The sequence below is a fragment of the Microcaecilia unicolor genome, chromosome 13, assembly GCF_901765095.1.
Source record: "Microcaecilia unicolor chromosome 13, aMicUni1.1, whole genome shotgun sequence".
NCBI classification, from domain to species: Eukaryota; Metazoa; Chordata; class Amphibia; order Gymnophiona; family Siphonopidae; genus Microcaecilia; species Microcaecilia unicolor.
The window spans coordinates 51194117-51217099 of NC_044043.1; the positions used below are offsets into that span (position 1 = coordinate 51194117).

At 43.8% G+C, this 22983-nt stretch overlaps 1 protein-coding gene across 2 annotated transcripts in view; it reads right to left on the minus strand.

The window, feature by feature from the left end:
• RAD51C (RAD51 paralog C) overlaps window positions 1–22983 on the minus strand; it is a 67525-nt gene that overhangs the window by 36684 nt on the left and 7858 nt on the right. For both annotated transcript variants that reach the window (XM_030186127.1, XM_030186126.1), the window contains exons 4-6: window positions 12171–12304; window positions 10083–10214; window positions 5752–5818 (exon numbers count right to left, since the gene is read on the minus strand). In XM_030186127.1, the coding sequence (XP_030041987.1) occupies window positions 5752–5818; window positions 10083–10214; window positions 12171–12304 (333 nt within the window). The remainder of the gene's footprint in view (window positions 1–5751; window positions 5819–10082; window positions 10215–12170; window positions 12305–22983) is intronic.

Consider the following 22983-nt stretch of genomic DNA (forward strand, 5'->3'; position numbering starts at 1 on the left):
CACGGATGACACGGACAACTTGGAGCCACCAGGATCACTCGATTCATTGCACCACACAACCCAACAGCCATGGAAGGAACATATAAAGTAACTCCTGAGGTGGCCACGGAAGAACCAATGTGTCGATCCCTTCGGACCAAGGGTCCCTCTGTCGACTGAAATAATGTGGCACTTGAGCAATGTTGGCTGTTGCCATGAGATCCATCACTGGCAGACCCCATTTCAACACGATGCAGTCAAAGACCGAACGATGAAGAGATCACTCTCCCGTATCTAGAGTGTGTATGCTCAGAAAATCTGCGTTCACATTGTCCATGCCAGCCACGTGACCCGCCGATATATCCTGAAAATAAACTTCTGCCCAACACATTAACAATGCCACCTCCTCGGCAACCGCCCGGCTCTTTGTGCCCACTTGTTGGTCAACATAGGCTACGGCCTGTTGCGTTGTTGGAGAGAACTCTTACGGCCTTGCCGAGGAGAAGCAACTAGAAGAACACCAGAGCCAACCAGATCGCCGTCTCCAACCGACTGATGGACCAATCAAGCCTCCTCCATTGACCAATGGCCCTGAGCTACCTGGCTGAGACAATAAGCCCCCCCCCCCCCCAACCTGGCATCCGTGGTGAGAACTATCCACTCTGAAGGGTCCAAAGGCATGCCATTCTCCAGATTTGGTGTGTGTAGCCACCACTGAAGACTGTGGCAGGTGGGGGGAGGGGCTCCCATCACAGGTTACCTTTTCTCCAAGTCCTGCGTCTACAGGGACCAGCAAGCCAGAAGAGGAAGCTGCAACTGCCACATGTGTGCCCTGGCCCACGGGACCACCTCTACGGCTGCTGCCATCAGATCTAGTACCTGAAGGTAATAATGGGCCGCTGGAGCCTTCTCCGAAAGAAGCTGCCAAATCTGCCCCTGCAGTCTGGCAATTCGAGTGGGAGGCAGGAACACACGACCCTTCAACATGTCAAAACAAACCCCCCAGATACTCCAGGGACTGCGACGGTAGCAGATGATTCTTGGCCGAATTCACCACCCAGCCTAGGTACTCACCACACGTACGGTCACCGCTTCAGATACTCCAAGAAACTCAGACCACAACTTGGCTCGAATTAACCAATCGTTGAGAGTAAGGATGGACCAAGGTGCCCTGCTTCCACAAAGCGGCAGCTACAACCATGACCTTGGAAAAGGTCAGTGGCACCGTCGTGAGACCTAACGGCTGAGAACAGAATTGAAAATGCTTCCGTAAGATGGCAAACCAAAGAAAATGCTGATGAGCTGCCTGGAAGGGAATGTGCAAATAAGCTTCTGTCAAACCTTGGGAAGTGAGAAATTCCCCTCTCTGAACCACTACAATGACCGAGCACAACGTTTCCATCTGAAAAGAGGGGACTTTCAGAATTCCATTGATCCTCTTGAGATCTAAAATGGGTCAAAAGGAACCCTCCTTCTTGGGCACCACAAAATAAATGGAATAGCATCACGTCCCGTTCCCTTTGGGGCACTTCAGCCCCCAGACTGAACAGACGAAGCAGACTTTCTCGAACTGCCCCTGCCTTGAGTTGAGAAGGACACGGAGATTCCAGAAAGAACTCAGGCAGCAGACTGTTGAACTGTAGCGCATATCCATCGTGTACTACCTCGAGGACTCACTGATCCGACATGATCTGGGTCCACCTCTGGTAAAATTGTCTCAACTGAGTGCCCACTCACACCAGAGACTGGACCCCCACACCCTCATTGAGAGTTGCGCACAGGACGAACAACCCCTGAGTCACGCCCTCCACAGCGTCCCCCTTGAAAGGGCTGGTTCCGCTGAAAAAAAGCCAGACCTCTGGGCGCTCCGCTCGACCTTGTAACGCCAAGTTTCCCGCAAACAACCATGCTCTGACGACCCCTGGCTACCTGACTTGGGTCCAACCTCTGGAAGGCATGGGACTTCAGCTTCCCCAAGACCAACTTATCCAAATCCCCGTAACCAATGCGCCTGACAGGCAACTACCACCAGGGCCATATTCTTCGCTGACGCTTGTAGTAAATTGTAAAGAGCATCAGCTAAGAATGAATAGCCCATCTCTAGCTTGGCCAGTTCCTGTACCCAGGAAGCCCTGTCCACCATAAGATCATCCAGCAGTTTCTCAGCCCAGCGGAATCAAGCGCAAGCCACCAAATCCCCACACAGAGACGCTTGCAGTGACAGAGTCAATAAGTTAAAACTACGCTTAAGAAAGGATTCTAACTTCTTATCTTGGCAGTCACGGAGCACCGTGCCACCATCCACTGGAAAAGCCATAGCCTTAGTCACCGCTGTCACAATCACACCCATTGTGAGAGGCTTTATGGAGTCCCTATCCTCCTAAGGGACAGGGTAAAGCCTAGCCATAGCCCGAGACACCTTACAAGCAGTATCTGGAGAAGACCACGCTTGTACCACCATCTCCCTGAGATCTTTATTCTTGGGAAAGGATCACGGAGAACGCCGAATCCCTTTAACCAAAGGGTCTACTTGCTTAGCCTTCCCTGCGGGGGCCTCTGTAGGCTCAAACTTAAGAGTAGAAGACATCTGGTCAATTAACTCTTAAGCTCATCCCTATAAAAAATCCTGACCACTGAGGGGTCCTCCCCCAGCAGGGAAAAATCCTTCTCCTGAGATGAATCCAAAGGGTTCTCCTTCCCGAGGTCACTTAGAGCTTCCTCTGATCCTAGGAGAGAAAATGTTTCTGGATCCTCAGCCCAGTTCAGGTGAGGTCTCGTTGCAGCCACCAGACCCCTCCCCCCCCCCCTCGGAGGGTCCGTCCAAGCCAATTTCCAAATTTCCAAGCTTGATACAGAGGCCAGATAAACTCAGGAGGGAATCCCATCCCTCCTGAGCTCTCACTAAGCAAGGCTGGACCTCTAAAATGTTCCTCCTGCAACGACTGTGGTGGCTCTGCAGTGCGGGAAGAATCCAAGATGGCAGCGGTTCCTGCCAAAAACGGGACCACCGCTGTCGAACTTGCCTGCATGACTGTCTCAGAACAAGCACTGCCTACTGCATGAACCTCTGCGATTAACTCTGGAGGTGCAGATGGTGGTTTTGGCTCCCCCCCCAGAGCCGGCATTGAGATCCTGGTGCCTCCACACCTCAGTGTGCACACGAGCAGCAGTGGAGCAGTTTCCCTGCAGACATCACCACGGTAAGAGGGAGAGAATGAAAGATGTGATCTGGAGTCAAATCAGCAAACACCACTAACTCCCTCGCACAAACAGGCTCTGTTCTGCCAGACAGCACAAGAAAAGGTACCGGTACTAAACTGGAGCCTTTTTTTCCTCATTTGAGCCCTGTTGCTGCAGGCTGAAGTGGCACTCAAGGCTTCCGCCTGAAAACGGTAGCTGAGGCACAAAGCTGTCTACTCAGGAGAGCAGCACAGGGGAGGGACCTGGCCACCTGGGTGTAACACCCCAAGGGGAAAAATGGGGCCCCACTGGACCCACACCCCAGAAGCACAAGAGCCAAAGTACAGGGTTACATCCTAGCTTTTTTTAAATTCCAGAAGAAAAGCCCAAAGACAGACCCCGAGCACCAAGGAACCCCTAGGGCCTACCAGATCAGTCAAGTTGCACAGACTGCACGTCTACTCTCTACTGGAGACTTGAGAAATACTGGCTGGTTGGGGTTCTGCACATACAGTGTTCAAAGTTAAATGTTCCCAGTCTCCCTTTGCTGGTAGGCGTGCATAACCCCCAAGCGTCTTGACGGGTCTGGAGAGTTGCTGAGGGATCAGATTTTACCATTGTTCTGGGTCTACTAAGACAACAGAGCACTAGCATGCTCTTTTCAAAGCACCTGCAGCTCAGGAAATTACAGCTGTGGTGCTGGAGCGATGCGATAGGATGGGAAGACTCCAGGAACAGAAACACCTGCAGACTTACAAGTAGAAAAGAGAACAGATACAGAGTTACTCCTGGGGAAATGCTGCACAAAAATCTTGAAAATGTTTGTGCACTATATTTTAAAACTCTGCATGCTTTACTTGCTATTATTTTGCATTGAATTTCCCCATCAGAAGGCCTGAACGTTCCCCCATACAGGCTTGACATCCAGTTCTCTCCCCCCTCCCTCCAGCAAAACACCCAGTGAATCTCCCCCAGTTCTTTAACTCCTAGCAAGACCCCCAGTACTCTTTCCCCTAAGCTCACTGTTCCTCCCTCTGCTCCCCTCCCATTCTTGCCCCCCCACCAGGAACATACTTCCAGCTTGCTCTGTCCCTTATCTCAAACCCACCAGAAGAAAAAAAAATTAAAAAAAAATAAATCTCAGCATGCTCTCCCCCCCCCCCCCCCAGACAAAGCAAATCCTCTTGGGGTGCTTTGTTCCCTCCATCCCCCCCCTCCACAGCCAGAACCCACAAACGCGCTCTCTTCCTCAACTCCCATGCTGGAAGAAACCCTTGGTATGCTCTCTCCCTCCCTAGAAACACTCCCTTCAGTTTGCTTTGTCTCACTCCCCCTCCAAGGCATCCCCAGTTTGCTCTGCTCCCCCAAACCTCATCATGCTGTGTCGCCCCCCCCCCCCCCCCCCGCAAAAAAAAAAAAAAAAAAAAAAAAAAAAAAAGTGATCAGCTGCTCGCTTTCTTCCTACCAGCCTGTTAAAAAAATAAGCACTCAAACTCTTTCTACCCCTGCAGCAATCACTTCCATTCCTGCTCCATACAGCTACCAAAGCACCAAGGAGGAGAGTGACTGCGCATGAGGCCGCATCCTTTTCCTCTGCTGCATGGTGACAAAATGTTAATTTGAACCATGCAGCTCTACTGTGTGGTTCAAATTAATAGTCAGGTAGAGAGCAGCAGTGAAGGCTGTGACATGCTGAGTAGCTGCTTTCCCCCTCCTCCTGGCTGTACACTGGCAGATGTATGGAGAAAAAATGGTAGCGACTGCTACAAGGGTATGGTAAGTGTTTCTTCTGGCTTGGAGTGGGGGTGGGGGGTGGAGGAGAAGAACAACCACAATTGCTGCGGTTTCTGCTGCTAACCTTTTGCCTGTGAAAGAATTCTGAAATGAACAGAATTCTCTAAGGAGAAGAAAAGTGTAGGTCAGTCTGAATTTGGACTTGACAAGATAGTGGGGTAGAAGGGATGTGCTCGGGTCAGGCTGCCTCCGTTGAATTTTCAGTACAGCTATTCTAATGTATTAACAGATAGATATGAAAATGTTACTAAATTTCAGCTAATAGAAAGAACATTCCCTAAATAGTAATCAAGGAGTGGAAGCAAAGCTCTTGGTGTATAAAGACAGCAGTATTACTGAATTACCAGTTCTCAGTTTTGCCACAACAGTGAGCACATTTCCAGAACTGCTTACTATTCTATATCTGCAGGACTACCAAGAGACCTGAAAATATCAGCTTTAGCTCAAGAAGCGACTCGCTAATTTGATGTACATGCACCTGCCCCAATTGAACTGTCATTTTGCTTCATTTATTGTCCACCATTCTGCAAGTTCTGTAAAATTAATATAAGCGAGAAAGAATGACAAAGTGATTAAAGTAATGGTCTGGGAACCAGAAGACCAGGATTCAAATTCTGCTTTCTGACACATTTGGTGACCCTGGACAAGTCAGTTTAGTTCCGGTTCCGTTTGGCAGCAAATTCAGACTTCAAGCTCTTTTAGGAAGGGATCGCTATATATTATGCTATAAGAATGCTTAAATATAACTTATTTGGAAGGATCTTTCTCCCTGGTCTTATACACTGTTTTCCTACCCACCTAAAGCTGGCACAAGCATAGACTGGCTCTGTCCAATCCGAGTTGTCATCTGGTTGGTCAAGATGACCTGTAACAGCAAAAAGAAAAAGGATTACTGGTATTATTGTAGGTGCAATAGCAATAAGAATACATTTGTTTTTGAGGCAGAAAATCTGCCTAACTAAAATTCTCTATAATACCAGTTGCTAAAAAAATGTGTTCAGATACGATTTTGGTGTATACACCTGCACAGATTACTTGTAGCAGACATCTTTTATGACTAATGCATACAATCCACATAACTAGAAAACTGGAATTCTCAAAAGATTTCCAGCACATTTCCATTTCCTTAAATATTTTACTTGCCCCAAACTACATAATGCTCTGGGTGAGGAACCAAAATATTCTGTGTCAAACTGAATTACGCCACGCCAAGTCTAGGTTATGTCAAAACTGGTTCACTTTTGTCCTCTCACTATGAGCTCTGAGGAAAAGAGCTGCTTAGAATTCATCTTTTATAGTCAGGCCTACAAATCAGAGGAGTTCAAAAGAATTACAATATTTTAAACACAATTTTTCACCTTGACAGAGCAAAAGATCAGAACCTGGCTGAGACAATAAACAACGTGCTATTGAAATTCCTCTCTTTTTCTAGCTCAGTGGTTGAGGGATGTATAAAGCGTAGCATCAAGTTTGAAGGCTGTAACTCCTCCGATCTCCTGTGGCCACGCAGGAAAAACGACTCTTAGAATCCACCTACAGAAGTCACACGTTCTGGCAGGGACAGATGTGAGATGTCAGCAGGGGATACAGTTCTTTGATCTGTTAGTTCAGCTGTTCTGGATACAAGTTATTTTTAACACTGGAAATTAAAACTACCATGCTGCAGTCTAACAAATTATTGGGAAGAGAACAGAGTCAAATCGTTTGAGTAAAGCTTTTAAGAGTGCACATGAGGATGCCATTTTAAAACCTCAATTCTTGGTTTCATATGGTCCTCAGTGGATATAAAGAATTGCAGCTTCCAAGTGCCATCTAGTGCTCAGCTAAGCATATAGTTCTAGTCTTGCACAGTGGGATCCTGTACACAAACACCATAGAAAGGACAGGGTGCACCAGCACTTTGCATAGGAATGACAAGACTCCCTTATAACTAAAATGGCTCTTCCCCCGAGTCGTGCTGCTACTAACACCACTGCCATGAATTTACACTATCCCTATAAGGAAATCCTGGTACACCAAATTTATAACCTATTTTTCAGCAATAAGGGTGTTTGTCATATTCCCTCACCCAAAAGACTTTAGGAGGCAAACTAGTATCCAGAGCTATTTGAAAGCTGTTGAATTACCAGAGAGAATATGAATATAATTAGGGGTCAGTAAACAGAAGTGTAGTACACGAAAAATTAAAAGCAACCCAAAATAATGAAATACAAAAAAAACATATATTCTACTTAAAGATATTTTTTCCAGCCATAAAATGGAGTTGTTTACCTATGATGCAAATATACCTGTAGTGACATCATCCAATGGTTATCGCTTTAAGTGGTCTATAAATAAATAAAGAAAAAAAAAAAAAAGATCTGGAGGACTGAGGTTTGATTGCTGACTGCAGAAGGTTATCCTATCTGCAATCTAGGTGGATAGAGCTAGTTTAGGAATCTGGAGGTGAAGTTGGACAGGATGGAAGACAATGAAGAGTTGAGATAGATAGTTGAGTCAAGGAGTATGAAAGTGCTCTTTCGCAATCTGGGACATGAAAGGCGATTTCTGCCTAGTAGGACTGAGGTTTGGGGAAGAGGAAAAGGAGGGCAATATCTTGGGATGTGGAAGGACAAGACTATCTTAGACAGGAATTTGGATGTGTGCAGAACATGGCCCTATTTGGAAGGAATTTAGTATAGGGGAAATAATATACTAGTGCCTGGATCCTGCTGACTCCTCGGGCCAATGTTATTGTGATCTAGAACACAGTCTTCCATATGACAGACACACACTGCTCACTGGTTCAAAGGGGGAAGACACAAGTTGTGTCAGGACCATGCTGAGGTCCTAGAGGGAAAATGGAAGCAGTAGGGGTGGGCAAGTATTCATTAAGCCCTTCATAAATCATTTTATTATGGGTTGTGCTGAGATTGGCTCACTGTGCAGGTGGCCATGCAATACTGCAATGACAGAAAGATAAAGATGCACTGAGTTTGTTTTGAAGGCCTAATCTGACAGATGGACATGGTACTGTAGAAGAGAACGCATTGTGTTGCCACTTGAGTTGGTAGGACTTCCTCATGGAGCTCCAGTGAACTGCTACAAGTATGTCCTGAAGATCTTGTCAGCTATGGGCTACCCCTGCTAAGAGAGAACTTGGGATTCATGCTGCATGAGAAACATTGGGTTGTTGTCCAGAGGAAGAGGCTGATCTATTGACAGTACCAAGACACATGGGAACCAAGGCTATCTGAGCAAATGTGGGGCTATGAGTATGTTTGCCTTGTCTTGCATAATCTTCTGAATGACCCTTAAGATTGGTGGTATGAGCAAAAAGGCAAGCATGCGATACTGGATTCAAGGTACTGTGAAGACATCTGCTCCTAGGCTTCTGGATGATAGTCTCCTGGAGCCAAACTCACACTAGCTGGAAGAGCCAGGTCCTCTTGATGAAGCTAGAGTACTGTCTTGCTTACACTGACAAGGCGAGGTTGTAGTTTTAGTGAGTGGGGGAAGGAGAAATGGCCCTTTTCATAGTTTTGTGCGGAAGTGCTTCCTCAAGGCTCCCGACAGTACATTATTTTGGCTTGACTGAATGCTTACAACCTTTTCATTCTTATTACTCTGGAAGTGCCTGGTTCAGGTGGGACCAAGGTTCTTGGACACACGAGTATCCAAGATGAGCTCTTTGGGACATGCATGTACTTAGTGCTTCCTGTAGAGGGGTCTATGGTTCCTTGTTGAGGACCAGTGGATCAACACCAGATTCTGTGAATCCACGTTCCTGTAGTATATTCCAGCACTGATTTACATATTTTTACCAGATCCCCAATTAGTCAATTTGCTGCTGAGAATTTTTTTTTTTTTTTTAGGGCAGAGCTGGTGGTGGGAGACAGGGCAGACTTATACGGTCTGTGCCAGAGCCGGTGGTGGGAGGCGGGACTGGTGGTTGGGTGGCGGAGATAGTGCTGGGCAGACTTATACGGTCTGTGTCCTGAAAAGGACAGGTACAAATCAAGGTAGGGTATACACAAAAAGTAGCACATATGAGTTTATCTTGTTGGGCAGACTGGATGGACCGTGCAGGTCTTTTTCTGCTGTCATCTACTATGTTACTAACATGTCTGGCTTAGCTTGCATAAAGACACACTGAGGGATGAAAGATGTGGAGGACAATGCAGGAAAGGTGGCATATGCCTATCAAACTCTACAGAACTTTCTGAGTTACAGAGGGCAACTATGCTGGCAGCTTTTGGATGACATCACCACAGGCGAAGCTGCATCAAATGGACAGACACCATTAAAAAAAAAAAAAAAAAAGATACATAAAATCATTTCATTTATAAGCTCAGACATCTTAGCTGGAGCTATCTGAACTGGCCAAAGCCCCAGACTGTATAATCATATGGGCTGATATTCAGCCTGTGGCGGTCAGTGATCTTTTTTTTAAATGCTGACCATCGTGGGCAGAATTAGCCCTGGACATTCAGTGCCGGGTCATGTGCAGCACCAACACTGTATATATTAGGCTAATTGTGCATGCAGTAGCTGCCACAGCACATGTAGGCCTGGACAATAATCAGCTGGAGCTCGCAGAAGATAGTTGTGTGGGCCTTGGCTGAATAACTCCTGGCTCCTCCCCAACTCAGTCCTTGATCTGTTCACTTCAAACATAGCTGGTCAGAGCCAATATTCAGTAGCACTGACCGATTAGGTGCTGCTGAATATTGGCGGTTAGGTGGCCACAAGCCTCTCCTGCCCGCTTAAATCACTTTCAACATTGACCAGATACATTCATATCATCTTCCTAAGGCTCTTCAGAGGGGTCAAGTGAAAAATCGCCTGGGGTGCTGAAGATTCATGCTGCTGTATAAAGTGGTCTTCTGCAGCCACTTATTTGTGGCTATTTGATCAAAGGGGGACACCCCTACTCCCATAAATGGCTGGAACTTTAGATGGAGATATCTTCCCTATCCCAGAATGCTCAGGTTGCCAGCTTGCCTGACAACAGACCTGTTCCTCATCAGTTGGCTAGTCAGGCATGCTCAACATCTTTATAGTGTCTGTGGCTCTCTTTTACTGTTCACAGGCAGTGAGATTATTACTGTTTATAGACTTACATTTTTATTGACATGAAACAAACTTACAGCCAATTTATGATCATTAGCCAGGCTGATAAGCTGCTGAGCCAATCCATTCAGAAGCCTTGTTCGCAAAGACAGGTCATCGAAGTCATGACGGAAAGGGAATGCAATACTGTCAATAATGACCAATCGCACCTATGGATGAAAAGAAAGTGATGAGGCTACCTGCTACACACAAAATTTCCCAAAGGTCCCCCCCCCCCCCCACCCCACCATTATTTTCAATTTATAGGGAAAAAAAGGTTTTCACAAATGAAAACCATTACCAATATAATTACATTAGCCCCTTTAGTTTTAATCAAATTCCTTTTCTCCCCAGCACTGAGAGGCCTGCAAAATGTGCCTTCATGCATTTATTTATTAACTTGGGAAATTCCCCTGGATAAAAATATCAAAACACTAAGCAGGAAGGGGTCCCAAATCATAAAACAGTGATATCTATTAGCCAAACGTAGGCACTTGAGAAACAAGATCTAAGGAAGCCATGGTCTGAGACCCTGCTCAAAAACTCTCACTGTGATGGTCAAGCTACATAAGAGAACTATAAAGGAGAAAAGTCCAGGTAGTTGAAGACTCACAGTGTTGTAGCCCCAGTAAAGGTTGGCTGATTCAGCAGAAAGAAACTACTAGGTTAAAAGGTTTCGTGGAATATTCCTATTGTTTGTTTACACAGAAAATTCACAAGTCACATTTAATAAATCATGACCTCTAAGTGGTTTACAATCAGAAATCTGACAAAAAGGAAATGGGAACCATTAAGAGGAGGTGGTCTAGGTTACCTGGAGATACAATTAAGCAAACATAGTGGAGGAGGAAAAAAAAATCAAAATAATTAACTCCATCTAAACCACAAAAGGGAGGATGTGCTAACAGAACACAAGGACAGTGAGATTGTACTGCTGTCTGAAGGTTGTCACAGGATCCAGCTCTTTGGTCATGTAGCTTCAGGAAAGGACTTGGTAAAAAGAGATGAGTTTTAAGGAGTGTTTAGGGGCTACCACCGAGAACCATGAATTATGGGCTACATGTGACTTTTGTAAGTAAGAGGGTACCATAAGCAGTTTTTCCTGGGAAGAACACAAAGCATGTTTAGGGTAGTAAGGGATGAAAGATCTATTTAAGACCTGAGGGACCCCTATATGAATAATCTGATATACCAGGATGAAGAAATTTGTAACTAATGTGGAAAGAGATGTTCATTTAAAGGTGAGATGCAACCATACTTCTTAGCACTGAGCTTAGGGTTCTACGGGTTTTGTTGGATTCTGGGTTCTCCTTTTGTGCCCACACTACATCAGTGGTTTGCTGGTGTTTCTTTAAATTATGACAGATTTGCTCAATACAACAACATTTGTTATAGAAAACAGCTCTTTGAATTCTCTTTGGTACTTATTTAGATTTACTGTTGGCCTAGGTATGGCAATATGTATGCTCATCTACTAACTGTGGTAGAGAACCAGAAAGAAGGAATCTTAAATCAGACAACTGGTCATTTTCTGCTGTCATTTACTATGTTACTACACCATGTCCAGAAAAAAAAAATGGGACCCCCCAACATTTTCCCCAAATAACCTAAACATATCCTACTGCATCAGAAACTTGTGCCTGAAATCTGAGACATTTCCAAGTACTTTATTTTTCAACAGGATGGAACTACAGCACATTAAGCTCACAAAACATTGAGCCAACAGCTCAGTGGTGTGGGAGACTTTGTGAATGTGTAATGGTTGAAAGAGGACACTTAGAACACAAATTATGAATTAAGCAGACCCCCCATTATACTAATGTATTTTCAAAGGTCATATTAAGGCCCCTGTTTACAAAGTGGCTGGCGGTGCAGTACTGCCGATAAAGCTTTGTGAACAGGGGGGGGGGGGGGGTAAATGCTTAAACAATTGCAGTATTTTAAAACTATGTAAGAGGTCCCATTTTTTTCTGAACATAGTGCATGTGAAAAAATAAATGCTGAAAAAGTATCACAAAACATTTTATGGTCTACTTCAAGCTATTGGGAACCATATATTCTTTATGACAAGATACCCCAGTGACTGCAGACTATCCCCTAGTATCACGTGCCATGTCCAGATTTACCTTTGGGTGCTGAAAAAAGAAATCTGGAAGGAGATGGACCTGAGCCAGCAGCTCCACATAGTCATGACAACGAAAGTAGTAAATCCGGGAAAGTATACTGTCTAATGAGAAATTCGCCATGCCTTCTTCGTATTCTTGAAAAAAAAAAAAAAAAAAAGTTTCCGCAAAACACCGTACTATTGTTACTTATTTCTATAGAGTTACTAGTAGCACTGTACACAAACGTAAGAGTTTGTAAACTAGTCCCTGTTCGACAATCTAGTCAACAAACAAGACAAATGAGACAGTTGTCTTTTACAAAAAAAGTAATCAGTGTTTTTTCTGTTGATTATACCTACTATACTGCAAACCCATCTAAAGCCTCTAACTGGGCAGATGTTCGCATAAGATTGTTTTGACAACGTAGCTAAGGGACCAGTGTCTAGATTTTGCAGTCTGTGGGATAGTTTAAAATAAAGTGGGAGAGATGAACTCTGCTCAGATTCTCAAGTGACCAGAGCAGAATATTATAGCATCCATTTATATGTTATAAAGAACTGTGGACAAAAATTTAGTTTACTTAATCAAAGACAGTGATGTCTGTATTTAAACAGGAAAAAAAATCCAGACAATTCTAAATAGAATTACCGGAACTGAGCAGTTAACCAGAAGCCACATAGGAACTGCCTTTCTCCATGGACAGCAAGGATCTCTACAGCTACACTGATTGTGACAATATCAGGGACCAGAGCCAAGTCTAGAAAAGTCTTCTGAGGCTGCACAGATGTTCCTATGCTCCTGTTCGTGACAGTTGCTGTCAAGTCTTTTTTCATCTGTGGTTGCAGTCAATCATCTGTCTGTCGGTCTAATATAAAAATTAAAACTTTTTCAAAAAATATAATGCTGGAGACAAAAATCGGGATTCAAGCTGACAGAAAGATGTCAGTAACAGACACGTACAAATGATATGCCTGTTGTACTGCATGAAATCAAATAACTACACCAAATGATTCTGTATATTTATGAGGACTAGAAAAATAAGAGAACTCAAACTGAAAGAATACCCTGAAAGGAAATATGAGCTCCCAAAAGAAATAAAAATATCAGAGAAATGGTCAGAAAAGCTTGACCAGTCTAAACAGCACCACCATATAGGCTCATTCCCAGCCTCAAAAAAGACAAGCATGAAAAATATGGCTCTTACTGCACAGCTTGTCGTTTGACCTAAGAAAAGCAAGTCTGATATCAGAAAACATGCTTCCTTCAGCAGCAGAGATTTCCTGCATCAGTGCTGATAACCTTTGCACTGAAGAGTGTCAAGCACAAATAAGGCAAGATTCTCCAGTGCTGAGCCACTGCCTGGGAGGCTCTGAACTGAACAGTGGCAAGAGTGCAGCATCTTGGATCAACCGCTATTTGGAATCCACACTGAAGCAGCACTGTGTGGAAAGGAGAAATTAGATCTTACCTGCTAATTTGCTTTCCTTTAGTCCCTCCGGACCGGACCAGGATTGGACTGATGGGTTGTGCTCGCCTACCAGCAGGTGGAGACTGAGAAAAAACTCTGACTCTAGAGAGCCAATAGGAGCCCTGGCCATGTGACCTTAGCCTCAGTATTTGAATAACAAAGCAGGAAAGAAAGAAAGACCTTCTGTGCCGTATGGAATCCTAGCAGCCACAAAGCACTCGGCAACGCCAAGTATCAGAGCTCACCAGCAACTCTCACCAGAGAAGTGGTATGGCCCGATATGTATTACAGCTCACCAGCAACTCTCACTAGAGAAGTGGTATGGCTCACTTGTACTATAGCTCACCAGCAAATCTCACCAGAGAAGCGATATGGCTCACATGTAATATAGCTCACCAGCAACTCTCCCCAGAGAAGTGGTATGGCTCACGTATAATATAGCTCACCCGCAACTCTCACCAGAGAAGTGGTATGGCTCACTTGTCTTATAGCTCACCAGCAACTCTCACCAGAGAAATGGTATGGCCCACTTAAGATTTTATATATATTCCATCAACTGAGCTTACCAGCAACTCTCACCAGAAAAGTGGTAAATCATATTTAAGGTTTTATAGATATTCCAGCAACTGAGCTCAGCCACAACTCTCACCAGAGAAGTGGTATGGCGTATTTAAGGTTTTATAGATAGATTCCAGCAATTGAGCTCACCAGCAACCACCAGAGATGTGGTATAGACCACGTAAAGTTCTGTATATATATAGTATTGTTCCACGAATCGTAAAGGAATGAATACACTTCCTACTGAATACACTTCCTACTTAATAAAAGAAGCTAAAGAGTAGAGAGAACATGGGAGGGGCCTGGTCCGGTCCGGAGGGACTAAAGGAAAGCAAATTAGCAGGTAAGATCTAATTTCTCCTTCCTTAGCGTCCCTCCGGACCGGACCAGGATTGGACTGATGGGAAGTACCAAAGCAGTAATCTGAAGGGAGGGACCCTATGAAAACTGCAGAGAAATGTTCATGCTGCATAGACCACCTGGCGACAACTAACATGTAGTGTGTCCCAATGAGCAAAATAAAATGAAACTAGGACTAAGTTGCCAACTTACCAATGTGCACCGAGAGCACCAAAAATCGCCGTAGTAAGAATAGAGCCCGCTTCTGAAGTTGTGGAATATGTTGTAATACGCTGTGGAACTGCCCTCTCAGCGAGAAGAGAAATAGACATTCTCATTTCCTTGATCCTTCGCGATATAGCGGGTTAGAAACAATGAAAAACTTTTACGCCTACTGGCTAGAAGGACAAAACCAATAAGAAAAAACCGATTGGGAAAGGTGAAAACTTTAAACTACAGCAGACCGAAAAGAAGTTACCAACTGTAGAAGTATTCCACACATAGATCTACTTGCTGCAATGGCTACTGGGAAATACTGCTTGAAGAGGAAAACTTTATAGAAAAAGTTATGGCTACTAGAAAACAGAACTTTAAGAGTCTGTTCACCTAGCTGGTGGACGAAGCGGGAGGTACAGGTGCAGGACTCCTTTAAGAAACCGCTTTGACAGTGGATGCTGCATAAGCGTGCGGTTGTCAACAGTATCATGCATCACTGATAGAGCTGCCAAATGAACTCTAATGGATGAGTAAGACAGACAAGATTTCGCAAGATGCAGAAGATATTCCAAAACATGCAAAATGGATACTGTTTGTGGAATGAAGTGGCGAGAGGAGTACCACAGAGTGAACCGTCGCCACTTTGATTCATAGGACTTTAATGTAGATTTCTGTCTGGAAGCAATTAAAACTTGAAGTACTTCCTGCGAAAATATCAAAGATGTTGCAGACCCAGTAACCACGCCATAAGTTTGAGTGACTGGGGGTCCGGATGTAGAAGGGTGCCTTGGTTCTGCGTAAACACCTAGTGAGATGATGGAAGAAACGCATAAAGAAGGTTGAAAAACCCCTGCTGGACGTTGGCATCTGTCCCTGTCTCCGTCAAGACTGTTGCTGAACGGAAGAAGCAAGAAATGTTCGTGAGCCTGAAGGCAAAAAGAGATAGCCCTGAAGTGTCGCAGTGAGGAAGTAAGGCTGAAAAAATGAGAGTCCATTCACCTAAACGCAGGGTGACACAACTAAGAAAAAATGAGTACAAACTCAAGAGTATACTCTTAACTCCTCCTTGGCGGATGACATAACCCATTGCCATGGCAAGGACCAACATAGCTCTCTCCGCCTTGTTTGTCAGTAGGGAAAACAAAATTCACCCGAAGGTAAAACGAATTGCTGAGGTCCCCCAGAAAAAAAATATATAAAAACAAGCTTCTGCCAAAAAGTGTACTGCACGAAGCATCCCAATGACAGAACTAAGGTTCTTGAGATAACTAGATGACACTTAAATAGCGCGATTGATGACCCTGAGATTCGCAATAGGATGAAGGAAAATTCCTTCTTGGGCATTAGAAAGTAAAATTGCATTCTGCAGAATAGAGCGAGAAAATGGCCGAAGGCCCAAGGTCACCAAGAAAAATATAAACTGGGATGTTTGCAGAGGAGACAAAAGACTGTGCGCCAACCTGACTAAACAAAGAGAAAATCAGAGATATCTGATGAGAGATCAAATGAGAGATCAAATGAGAGGCCTGGCTACAATCACCACCCAACCTAGAGACTGTAAGAAATGCAACACCCGGTGCGTGACCTGAGAACTCTGCTGATAAGACTTTCTCCAATTAGGCAGTCGTCTAGGTAAGAATGAAATGACCCTAAGAGCGCAATGAACATCCTCTTAGATCTATAAAAGAACGGAAGAGAGAGTACTGCTGAAAATGACCGGTTAATGCATAAGCAAAAAACTAGCCATTCTCTGGACCCTGAGGAGAAGAGGAAGGGTGACCAAGGACACCAGTTAAATAGGGCTACAAACTCCAACCCTATCTCTATGGCGTTCCATAGTTGGGTAAGTTCTGAATATAGAAAGTTCTGAATATAGGAGTCCACCAGCTATGGTAGTACGCTCCGGACAGAAAAAAATTGTCCCAGTATGAACGTCTGATTCACCAGCCTGTAATTTCTTGGATCTCCCTAATCCACATACCACTAATCCACGTACCACGGTCATGCGTCCTCCCTCACTGAGATGTAGATTGTAAGCTCCTTTGAGCAGGGAACGTCCTTCTTTGTTAATTTGTACAGCGCTGCGTAACCCTAGTAGCGCTCTAGAAATGTTAAGTAGTAGTAGTAGTAGTAGTACCAGACTCACACCCAATAGATATGAATGTTGAGCTTGTTTCAGGTTAAAACACCGAACCTAGGCCCAGGGTCCCCAGTGTTCCTAGTGGTGAACAGCCATGGCAAATATTGTATGCGTTAGTTTGCAGAATTACTGCAAAGCCTTGCTTTTGGAGCAGAGATTTCTGTTCGATACTCTCGTGAGAGGTTTTTTTTTTTTTTTTTTTTCTTTAATGCTGTTCTGGCTGTAGAAAGGTGGACATTTGAGCTTCCCCAGAATGGCAAAACTTATGTACCTATGCCCATTAGATATGAATGCTGGACTTGATGGACTTTAGGCCTTACCCAGCATAACCATACTTATGTACCTATGGTATAAATACACAGGAAGTGAGTGAATCCCCTTCCAATTGAAAGAACACTCTGGAGTGAAGGCGCATAGAATGAAAATGAAAAAGGACAAACTTGGAAATTACCTGTAACGAAAAAAGTGAAGTTGTGCCACAGCCACTTGGTGAAGGCAGTGTAGACAAGACTGTATCTGAATTCAAGAAAGCTTGATATAACATCAGGTCTCTAAGGAAGAGGAAGAGATAGCAGATGGTATGTATAGGCATACTGGACCAAACCAGGATGTTTATAATCTGCCAATGCTGAACTGATAGAGTAGAGACAAACACGAGTAGATGGTTTGAGGACCGTCCACTATCTTTAAGTGAAAGGATGACTTTATTCTCTAAGTGACCATATGTCCTGTAAAAACCAGAAGAAAGCTAAAATGAAATATGAGAGGCTTCAAGGCAGTTGGAAAAGAAGGGAAGACATGAATAAAGCATGCCTGCTAAGGCAGCTGAGTGACTGGGAGCTTGGTAGACAGGACTGTCCCTCAGAGAATATGAAAGAGCTGATATATCCCCATGGCATCTGAACAATATACTGTATGCCTCTAGAGAAGGCTTCTTAAAGCCGGAAAAAGAAAACACTGTATAACACTACAGCCATTGAGAGTGATTGTCTGTTAAGTTCTTAAAACACTATATAACATCATAGGCATGGAGTAAAATGCTTGAAAGGAACTAAGATATTATGGTCAGAATTGCAAAGTACCAATCAATTGACTCTTAGACAATGTAGTCCTATTCATCAGGGAATGAGAAAGACAGAAATTTACTCTATGCCTATAGAGAAAGTTTCTAAAGTTCTTAAAACACTGTATAATACTACAGCTATTGAGGAAAATGCTTGAAATGAATTATGATATTATATTATGATAAGATGTAGATTTTCCACCAGGCAATGAAAAATGACTGAGCACCAGAAAAAACTAGTGTTAACAGCCCCGTGATACATAGAAATTTAAAAGAAGAAAAGCTTGTTATATATCCATATATGAAAGGAGCCCCCTTTCAACCAAATATTGCCTGCTGATGTGAAGAGCATTTTAGAATACGCCGTTCAGCACATACAAAAGTGTACACATTTTGGAGCCGAACTGCTCTATGAACTGCAGCCTTACCTTCAGCAGAGAGATCCCCGACTGATAAGATGGAGGGAGAAACAAAATGGCCGCTGTTCGCGCCACTGGCCCCGTGGCAATCGACAGCGCGCCCGACACCTCCGAACAAGCGGAGCCCAGTGGAACGTTGAAGAAACAACAGCCGGCGAAAAAGGCCCCGAAAAAACCGGAGGCAGCACCGGACCCGAAGAAACCTAGAAGGGAGAGCAAAATTTACACGTTCCGGCTGCGTGAACTGCGCGACGCTGACCGACAGCAGCTGTTTGAACTTTTAAGCCATATCGGAAAAAACAGGTGGCCGCGCTTACGCGGTTCGCACCTTTCTTTTTTTTTTTCTTTTCATTTGTTTAAACTGCCGCCGCCGCCAAAACGCAAGAAAATGGAGGAAATTAAATCTGACGAGAAAAATCGCTGTTTAAAGTCACAGATACTGAATTATTTTCTTCTGTTTGTTTTTTTTTTTTTAATAACCCCTCAATCATAATAAAACACTGGAGCTGCCTGCTCGTTAGAAGTCTGGGGAAAGAAAGGCTGCTTCTTTGAATTTCCTTTTATTTGATTTAATTCTTTTAAAGCAGCTACCTGTTAAAAGTGGCTGCCTCTCCCAAAGACGGTACACCTTTCCAGAGAAAGGGACGGCCCTTCCCTGCTAAGCCAGGGAGATGGGGAGGAAGGGGGGTGGACTCGAGACACCCGAGTTTAACACCCCCGAGGCTGTCAAAGAAAGAAGAGAAAGGAAACCCTGTCAAGCCTCTAAATAAGATTCCAGGCACAGAAGAATTATCACAAATATCTGTAATATCTAAAGAGAAAAGGAGAGAGACTAATGGGCTCACTTCCTACCTGCTGGGAGACTGAGAAAATACTGAGGCTAAGGTCACATGGCCAGGGCTCCTATTGGCTCTCTAGAGTCAGAGTTTTTTCTCAGTCTCCACCTGCTGGTAGGCGAGCACAACCCATCAGTCCAATCCTGGTCCGGTCCGGAGGGACGCTAAGGAAGAAGAGATTTAGCACTAAGACAGGGAAGACCTCATAAGAGCAGAAGCCTCAGCAGGCATCATAGAGGCACTTGATCCTCTAAAATGGTTACCAGAACTAAAGCAAAACAAGTCAGTCTATCACCACCTCCACTTCAAGCCACTCCAGGGATAAGTCTTCCAGAGTCCTTCACAATCATATCTAGTCACAATTAGTGAGGGTATTCCTTCCTTACAGCACTATGGTTCAAGTCAGTCTAGACCACTTTCACCAGTCTCTAACCACTTGGTACAAAAGCAGGCGGAGGGTGCTCCACTAATATCAAAAATCTCAACTTCACCATCTAGATCATTTGTACAAGAAAGATTCTTAATGGAGTTTAACCATGATTTCAGTTTATCCAAAATTGGGCCCAGATCCTGGCGCTATGTGCTGTTCTATAAACAGCGCCTAACTCGGAGGGCTAGTTTAAGAACAGAACTCTCAAGTGCATTTTTTTGGCACGCAAATATGGGTGCCACTTACTGAATCTAGACCAAAATGTGTATCGGCCACAACAACACATCTTTGTAAAGAAAGTATTTGTATTTTCTTACCTGGACAACTAGCTAACTTCAGGAAACAGCTTCCTTAAGCACAGCAGCACAGGTTCTTCATAGGATTTGTCATAAACCAATCAACCAACACTCGCCTCCTACTCAAACTTTGGCATTTATAAACTGAAGGTCACAGTCTCTACCTCAGCTAAGAGTACTGTGGTTGTAAAACCTGATGCTCAAGTTACCCCCTATGAGGCAAATGATGGCAAGACATATGAGACTGCTAGGTTACAGCCCTGTCTGACGATGCTTACACATATTAGAACCAAAGTGGCATCTGAAATTTCAATGCAATGGGCACACTCAGCCTCTCTTCCATCAGGTATCACTAACAACCTTTCAAGAGAAGGCAACTAAGTGGTGGAAAGAACCCTCCAGTCTCCTCAGGGGTGGCGATACCGCCCCCAAAATATATGTATTCCCCCCCCCCCCTCACTCACCCTCGCTTTGTATTAACAACTGATGCATCCAAGATGGGGCAGGGGACTCATTTAGACCAACTTTAGATGTAAGGATCCCGGATATTAATAGAAGCAAGACAGAACAACAATCAGCTCAAGGCCAGAACTATGTGCTGTGCACTTCAAGCATTTGCAGAGTTAGTATCCAAATCTGCTTTACAGATTTAGACAAACAATTAAGTGGCTATATTTTATGTCAATGAACAAGAACAGACGTGTTCTCGTTGTTTGTCATTCCTGCCTAGAGAATAGAATCAGTTGGCTGACAGGCTCAACTGGATCCTCACGAGCACGGTTCCGTCTAAGCCAGTGGCTCTCAACCCAGTCCTTGGGACACACCCAGTCAGCTTTTCAGGATACCCATAATGAATATGAAGAAGACAGATTTACATGCACTATTCCATTGTATGCAGATCTACCTCATGCATATTCATTATGGATATCTTGAAAACTTGACTTACTAGGTGTGTCAAAAGGACTAGATTGACAACCCATGCTCTAAGCTGAGCAGGAGGCCTCCAACTACAATCCTGCCAGTGGAGGATGCTGTTTCACCATCACATTTTCAATAGTGAGGAACAAGCAAGCTCTGCAAGACTCCAGGGAACCTGCCTGCCCCTAGTGAATAAAAACACAATATTAAAGCACTAACCCCCCACTGACAGCAATGCAACTGGAGGACTTCCACTCATCTTAGAACGGTGTAGAATGGTCCTTAAACCACAAAGCAGCCCAGGATCTATTCTAGAAGTGGAGATATCCACAAGCGGATCTGTTGCCAATCAAAATAAATGCCAAACTTGCACCAGATGCATCTGCAATTTCCTGAAGAGGGAAACTGCTTTATCCTTTTCCACCAAATTCACTCATCTCTATGCACATCCAGAAGTCACACGGATACTTAGTATGCCTGATATTAATCTTTCCATACTAGTTGGGGCAAATGTTGATTCCCATAATTAAGGCAGACGGCTCAAGAACCTCAAATAATGCTCATGTGTACGTCAAACAATCTGATGCAGCAAAGAGGGAACTTAGTTCATCTTGTTTTGAATAAAGTACGGGAGATCTTTTATACTTTGTATGTTTTGTCATCTACAAAGGATTTTAGATTGAGCGGAATATAAATTTTGTAAATAAAGGATTTCACCAGATCATATAACTTTAAATGGAGACTTGAATCTTGATGCAGCAACGAAAGGAAAACCCATTCCAATGCATGCTGTCCACACAACTTCAATACTTCCTAGACTTATCAGATTCTGGCCTTGGCACATTTTCAATGTGAGTTCATCTTAGATCAATTGTAGCATATAGGATCGACAGATCAGTATCCACACTTTCCCTCATGAAATGATTAATGAAAGGCCTGAGACCACCCATCAAAAGACCAATACGGGGAGTGGGACAGTTGTGATCACCACATCCAAGGAATAGGTATTCTGGAATTAAACTCAGTGGACGGAGGGGAGGGGGGGGGGGGTGAAAAAAAAAAGGGAGGGGCAGGGGCAGTTCCAACAATTATTGTATTTATGATGTTGGTTTAATATACTTGTTGTATATGAGAGATAGCGTGGCTGTGCCACAATGATGTGAGAACAGTGTTGCAATAAGCAGTTTGAATGTTGCCTCTGACTCAAAGATAATAAAAAAAAAAAAAAAAAAAAAGAAGCAGCTTGGGGGGGGGGGGGGGGGGGGGGGGGGAGGGGTGTCTAAATTTGGTATTTTATCAATTGACTGAACTACCTTTTGGGCTTTTAAATTTAGTTATACCAAAGATCCTAACGTGGAAACCTTTGTTCCTGGTTGCTATAAACTTAAGCTGCATTCACTGGCTTACTGCTATTCCTAGACACAAATTCTAGAAAAATCAAATAGTATTGAGGACTCACTTGGCATTTTTCTAGAAAATAGTCAGATTTTCATTAATCAAGACGGTGTTATCAGTATTTTATCCACCTCCTCATGCCAATGAGGAAGAACAAACATTCTATATACTGGATTGCCAGACAGAAATCCATATAGAGAACTCATTCATCACACAGCTCTTCGCAACTCTACCTTTTGATCCAAAAGAGGAAAAATGCTTCAGTCAATAAAAGATCTTGTCCTCACGGACTTCCAATTGTTTATCCTTTTGTTACCACAGAACTGGTTTAAATCAACCACAAAAAAAAAAAAAAAAGTTGCTGCTCATCAACTCAAAACTTCAATACCGAAAAGCATAGCTTTAGAAATCATCCTCGGAGGACATTTGCAAAGCAACCACATGGTCCTCAATACATACCTTCACCAGACACTACTCTCTTGATCAAGCATTGAATTCAGACAGGGTCTTCGGTCAAAAAGAAAGATAAATCCTTAAGTCCTAACACTTTAATAGACCACCTCCACTATAATGAGCTCAGATTGTAGAACAAGAGAAGCAGAACTGGACAAACTCTGCAACTCTCAGCTGTAAGGTTATTATCAATGTGGCTGTAGAGATCCTTGTTGTCAATGGAGAAAATGAAGTTGCATGCCTGTAACAGTTTTCTGAGGACAGAAGGATCCTATAGCCACACATTCCACCATATTAGAGTTG